Source organism: Chaetura pelagica, unplaced genomic scaffold (assembly GCF_000747805.2).
Source record: "Chaetura pelagica isolate M959 unplaced genomic scaffold, ChaPel_1.0 scaffold275, whole genome shotgun sequence".
NCBI lineage: Eukaryota > Metazoa > Chordata > Aves > Apodiformes > Apodidae > Chaetura > Chaetura pelagica.
The window spans coordinates 9,149,669-9,154,834 of record NW_009953486.1 but is presented as its reverse complement, the minus strand read 5'-3'; the positions used below and the strand labels follow the sequence as shown (position 1 = coordinate 9,154,834).

The window sequence follows — 5,166 nt, the reverse complement described above, 5'->3', positions numbered from 1 at the left end:
GAAGCCCCGGCTACCGGCCCCGCCAGCCCGGGCCACCCCGGGAGGCAGCGCCGGGGGTGACAGTCCCATCCTGCCTCCCCCTCTGGCCAGTCGTTCCGCGGTAGCTGCTCCAGTTGGTCATGAAGAAGAGTTGGCTGGGGCAGGAGGGAATGCTGCAAGGTCGGGATTCCCCCTGGGAAGCAGCCGGGATGCAGAGCATTCCCTGGCTCCCTTCACTTACCTCTCGGGCTCCTTTCCTGGTGGTGTTGATGGCGGTTGTGCTGGCACAGCCCGAGCAGGGACAGGGCTTTCCTGGGCTGCAGCCACCGATAGCAGCAGAGCCTCTGGCAGTGCCTGGCTCCTCACGACCTGCCCTGCAAGTGTAGCGGGCTGCACAGTGGCTTCGTTTGGATGGCTCTTCCTTTGCTTCTCTAACGCAGCCTCCAGCCAGGGCTGCTGCCACCGTGTGCTGATGCTCACCAGCCGGGGAGCCCGCCCTGCTGCACTCGAGGTGGGTGTTACAGTGACCAGCAGCCCTGCTGGGCTCGGCTCTGCCCACACTGCAGCCTGGCTCTCCCTCCTGCTCAGTATGGTGACCAGCTCCACCCTCCTCTGCCTGGTCTGCTCTCTGCTCCCACACTGGGCACAGGAACCATCCCTGTGCTGGAGCTGGGCTCCGTCAGCTCCTGTGCTGCAACCTGAGCACATTGTTTACACCACTTCCCACCCCTCTGCAGTCCCCACCTCGCCCTCACCCCCAGTGCTGTTTTTTCCCAATAAAACACATACCCACTGCCTGTTTAGATTGGAGTGTTATTTCTCTGTGTGCCATTGTTAAAATGCATGTCTGGACAGGACCTTTGTCAGTAGGATTGGGGGCACCTGGGATCCCTGGCTTTCTGGGAATGGTGGGGCTGTGGGATGCTGAGCATTTTGGGGAAGTGAAGCAGGGAGTGTTAGCAGCAAAGCCTGAAGAGTTAATTTCGAGTGCCTACAATACCCTTTTCCTTCTCCCTTGGCTGCCAGGACAACCTGTGGAGCAAGAGGAGGGGAAAACCATCTCTCCCCTCCTGCAGGGCAGCAGTCCAGGCTGGGGTTCACGGAGCTCCAGCAGCTTTCCTTCCTCGGGGCTGGCAGGTCCGTGCAGAGGAGGCAGGGAGCAGGGCACAGCTGGCTGCTAGCTTCTTGCCTCCTGCTCTTTGGGACTGTCCTCGTGCAGGTCCTCCTCGTCGGACTGCACCACAGGGGTCTCAGCCCCCTCCTCGCTGGTGTCCAGGCTGTTCAGATCCGTGGAGACCGAGGACGTGGAAGAAATGCGGGACTTGCTCTCGGCTGCGTTGGGCACTTGCAGGGTGATTTCCTCTGGGCACTGGCTGGCATCTGCCCCTGGGGGAGACAGCGGTAAGAGAAGGAAGGAAAAGGCTTCTGGAGGTTCTTCATCCCCGGGCTTCATGGAAAACCCTCCAACACTTATTCTTGGGCAGGCTGGGCTTGCCTGGCCCCTCCCAGCAGTTCCCCACGCGGCTGCCGTGGCCGTTTCCCTCATCACACCCCCGGGTTGGCTCTGGGCAGGGCTGCACGTTCCTTCCCCGTTTTTGGCAGTGCAGCCTCTTCCGCCTGGTGTGCAGCCCGGCTGGGGGCCGGGCTCTGTGAGGCTGTCAGCCCCAGCAGCCCAGGAGATGTTTGGCTTGGCCTCCATGAATCACTGCAGCGTGTGTTGTTGGGAGGAAGGTGCTGGCACCCTGGGCTCACCCTGTGGGACCCAAGCCTGGCTGCCTGGGGTCTGGCTGGGAGGTGGAGGGGTTGTGCAGCCTTCCCACTTGGCACAGTGAGCTCTGCAGCGTGGTGGGGACCTGGTAAATCATGACAAGACACTGACTGCTCCAGAGGAGCTTCAGGACAAGAGAATTCGACCCTCGGACTCTGGGAAGTGCCTGAGTTTCCTTGTTTTCTGCAGTATGAGGTAGGGTCTGTACCTCTGGGTGGAGGATGGATACTGATGTGGACCAGCCTAGAGTGAGGTTGCTCCAACCTCTCAGATCCCAGCACCAGATATCTCTGTGTGTGTGTATCTGCACGCAGGGTGGCCAGAGCTGAGGAACAAGTTGGTGTGGGCACGGGGGGCAGGAAGGGCTCCCAGCCTGGCCTGCAAAATGCTTGGACTGCACATACCTGGCAGGGGCCCAGCAACACTGCTCTCCTCTGTCCCACAGCCAAGAAACACATCCACAGTGTCCTGGTCTGACAGGTCCATCATGTCCATCTGCTCCAGCATGTCCACGTTGACCTCCATGGAGGAAATGCTGCCTAAAGGGGCTGCAGAGACCAGTGACAAGGTAAGTGCTACTGCCAGGGAAAGGACACCATGAACCATGTGCAGGCAGGACCCCAGGAGGGGCCAGCCCTGCTGTGGGGAACAGAATTCCACTGGGAGTCCCCCAGGAAAGCCACATTTCCTTAAAACACCACTCTGGAATCCCTGGCTGCCTCACTGCTTATCCCTGCCCCAAACTGCTGCCCAGAGGAGCCTGTCTGAAGGCAGTGACTACTCAGGGCGCCAGCCTGGGTACCCATGTGCAGTGACTTCAGCTGCGTGGTGTGAGTAATGCACAGCGTGTGTGGTCCTGTCTCAGGGCAGGACACGTGTGTCCCCAGCTGCTGGCAGACTGGGGATGTCCCCTCCATCTCCAGCACTCGTGTTGTTGCTCTCTGAAACACCCCTGCAGCACTTACGTCTCCGGTGCTCTATCTGCAGGTGAGACAAAGGGAAGAAGAAATCCACGTCGTGCTGGAAAACCTCCTCAAAGAACTTCTGCCGGTCCCGTAGTTTCAGCTGCTGCTGCTGCTGCATCTGCTCTGCATCCAGGCTTCGTTGTGCCTGCTCCATGTCAGCTGGGGAGAGAGGTGAGGAGGGTCGGACCAGGCAGGGCTGTCTGAGCCCTTCTGCCCATCCCAGCTGATGCAGTGTGGCTGTGCTGGGGGGTAGGTGGTTCCCTCCTGCTCTGCTTTATTGGTTTAGTCACCATGAGTAGATGCTACAGGCTGGAACGGCGGCATCACCAGCACCTGCTGTGCTGGAGCCTCAGATCTCACTTCTGTGATGCAGAGCAGCCAGGAGCTGGGAGCTCATGTGCTGCCTTCACCACTCCTGAAGGGAATTACGGAGGAGGAAAGGGTGTTGTTATGAGATCAGCCACGCTTTGCACGTGTTCGAGTTGCAGGTTCCTTGCTACAAAACAGGGTTATCCGTGAACACCAACAAGCAGGGGAAACTCCCAGGGACAGGAACCGGCCTTAGTGCTCCAGGCTTTTTGGGCTGAGGGATGCATAAGGAATAAAAGGCATTAGCAACCCTGTCACCCCTGCATCCGCACCCCTGCTGCTGTCACTATAAATACAGCCGCACCCACGCTCGCAGGCTCCTCTGCTCACATCCCCCGCCTGCACAGCCAGCTTGGCTTCTGCCTGCACAAACATTTTCATTCCTGTAATTCCTCCTGCAGTTCAATGCTGGTGCTTGTGTCCCTGGCTCACACAGAAAGGAGTGCTGGGAGCCCTCAGGCTGTTGCTGAAGGAGGTTGTTGCTGAAGGAGCTTGTTGCTGCATCCCTGGCCCTGGTACCTCCCTTTCAGGGAGTACCTGCATTGCAAGGACCCAAATGGCATGGAGGGGCCGTGGCTGGTGGCCCTGGCTGTTCCCAGGCTGGTGTTTGACCTAAGCCATTCCAGATTTCCTCTTTGCTGCTTTTGGCCCAGCCAGTACAAGGAAAATGTGATTACTGGAGCAGGCAGTAACCAAGGAAACCAAACAAACATCCTTTGCTCTGCCTGAGTACAGCCCAAACCCTCCACTCCTCTGGGCTGGGGAGGAGAGAACAAAGGGAGCAGCATCCCCACCCTGTCTGGCAGGAGTGGGGGCGAGGGCAGCAGCAGGGCAGGCTGTCAGCAAGATGTAGTGGCATAGGACCCAAATGGGAGAGAGGCAGTGGGCCTGGTGAAATGTCCTGGAGATCAAGGTCACATCTTCCTGAGAACCCTTCTAGGGCTCCCTTGCACCCTGTTTCTGGGGCATCCTTCAGCTAAACCCCCTTGTCTGCAGGTGCCTGCCCGGGAGGCTGGGTTGTGCCTGCAGCACAGCACAGGGGATGCAGGGTGACTCAGGGTCAGTCACCAAGCAGTTTGTGGAAGAGGCTCTGGTCCTCTTCTGGCTGCTCAGCATCTTCCTGTGATGCCTGGGGCAGTGAATCTGACTGCCTGAAGGGGTCTTTGCCTTGGTGTGTCTGACCTAAGCACTGGCTGCCTGCTTTGGTACAGAGACTTGGTGAGCTGTGCAGCACCCTGGGGTGGTGGACACACTGTACTGGTGAAGGGTTCCTCATGAGGCTGACCAGAGGCTGCCCCAGTGCTGCTGGGGTGAGAAAAAAATCGCCTGCCTCCCCTATGCTATCTGAAAAAGAGAATGGAGCCAGAGACAAACAGGGAGCACTGATTGCAGAGCTGGTTCCCTTCAGTAGCTGGAGCCAGCCCTGTCCTGTCTGTCCCAATCACAGCTCTGCCTGCCAGCCCAGCTCTGCCAAATCCATGGCAAACTGCTGCAGATTAGCACAGCAAGGAGAGCCCATGGGGCTCCCACCATAGGGAGGCTGGGCTCAGGACAGAGGCTGAGCTGGCTCCCAGATTTAGGGCAACAGACCAGCTCTCCGTGTGGCATCTTACCCAGTGTGGAGGTAAGGAGGAGGGTCTCTAAATCCTCCTGCAGTGCAAATACAAACCAAAATGCTAAGTGGGTGTTGTCGTGAGTGTGGCTGATCCACGAGTGTGGCTGATCCCTGCCATTAGTGCTGTCACTGCCCACCTCTCCTCGGCATGTGGCTGATACTCAGATAAGGGTGCTGGGGGCAGCAGGGAGCTGGTGGCAGCATTCCTGTGGGCGCGGGGATTTCTCTGGCGGGGGGAATTAGCAGGACCTGTTTATGAACTTGTTTTTTGAGCCCTCTCCGGGGCGTTGGGCACGAGCACTGAGATCCCATTATGTAAAGAACGCCGGCAGCAGGAGATGGCAGCTGGGCTGTGCTTGGCCCTGCCTGACCCGTGACCGCGGTGGGAGTCGGGGATGGAGCCTTGAGCCTTTCCCCGCTCTGGGGGGCTCTTCCGGGCCCATGGGGGGGGGGGCGGCACAAGCCCTGCC

At 59.0% G+C, this 5,166-nt stretch overlaps 2 protein-coding genes across 2 annotated transcripts in view; both read right to left on the bottom strand.

The window, feature by feature from the left end:
• PIGT (phosphatidylinositol glycan anchor biosynthesis, class T) overlaps nucleotides 1–69 on the bottom strand; it is a 6,296-nt gene extending 6,227 nt beyond the window's left edge. The window contains exon 1 of the mRNA XM_009998791.1: nucleotides 19–69. Coding sequence (XP_009997093.1) covers nucleotides 19–69 — 51 coding nt within the window. The remainder of the gene's footprint in view (nucleotides 1–18) is intronic.
• Nucleotides 70–779: 710 nt separating this feature from the next.
• DBNDD2 (dysbindin (dystrobrevin binding protein 1) domain containing 2) lies at nucleotides 780–2,869 on the bottom strand. The gene is made up of 3 exons (XM_009998700.1): nucleotides 2,713–2,869; nucleotides 2,152–2,295; nucleotides 780–1,365 (listed from the first exon to the last, which is right to left on the bottom strand). The coding sequence occupies exons 1-3, from the start codon at nucleotides 2,864–2,866 to the stop codon at nucleotides 1,157–1,159; spliced, it is 507 nt and encodes a 168-aa protein (XP_009997002.1). The 5' UTR covers nucleotides 2,867–2,869; the 3' UTR covers nucleotides 780–1,156.
• Nucleotides 2,870–5,166: the final 2,297 nt, after the last annotated feature.

Bases quoted from the DNA above. Each gene is read 5' to 3' on its own strand.
- DBNDD2 (XM_009998700.1), bottom strand. From the start codon at position 2,866: ATGGAGCAGGCACAACGAAGCCTGGATGCAGAGCAGATGCAGCAGCAG. The intron at 2,296-2,712 runs GTAAGTGCTGCA...TGGTCTCTGCAG, and splicing joins GCAGATAGAGCACCGGAGAC to CCCCTTTAGGCAGCATTTCC. The intron at 1,366-2,151 runs GTATGTGCAGTC...TGTCTCCCCCAG, and splicing joins TGTTGCTGGGCCCCTGCCAG to GGGCAGATGCCAGCCAGTGC.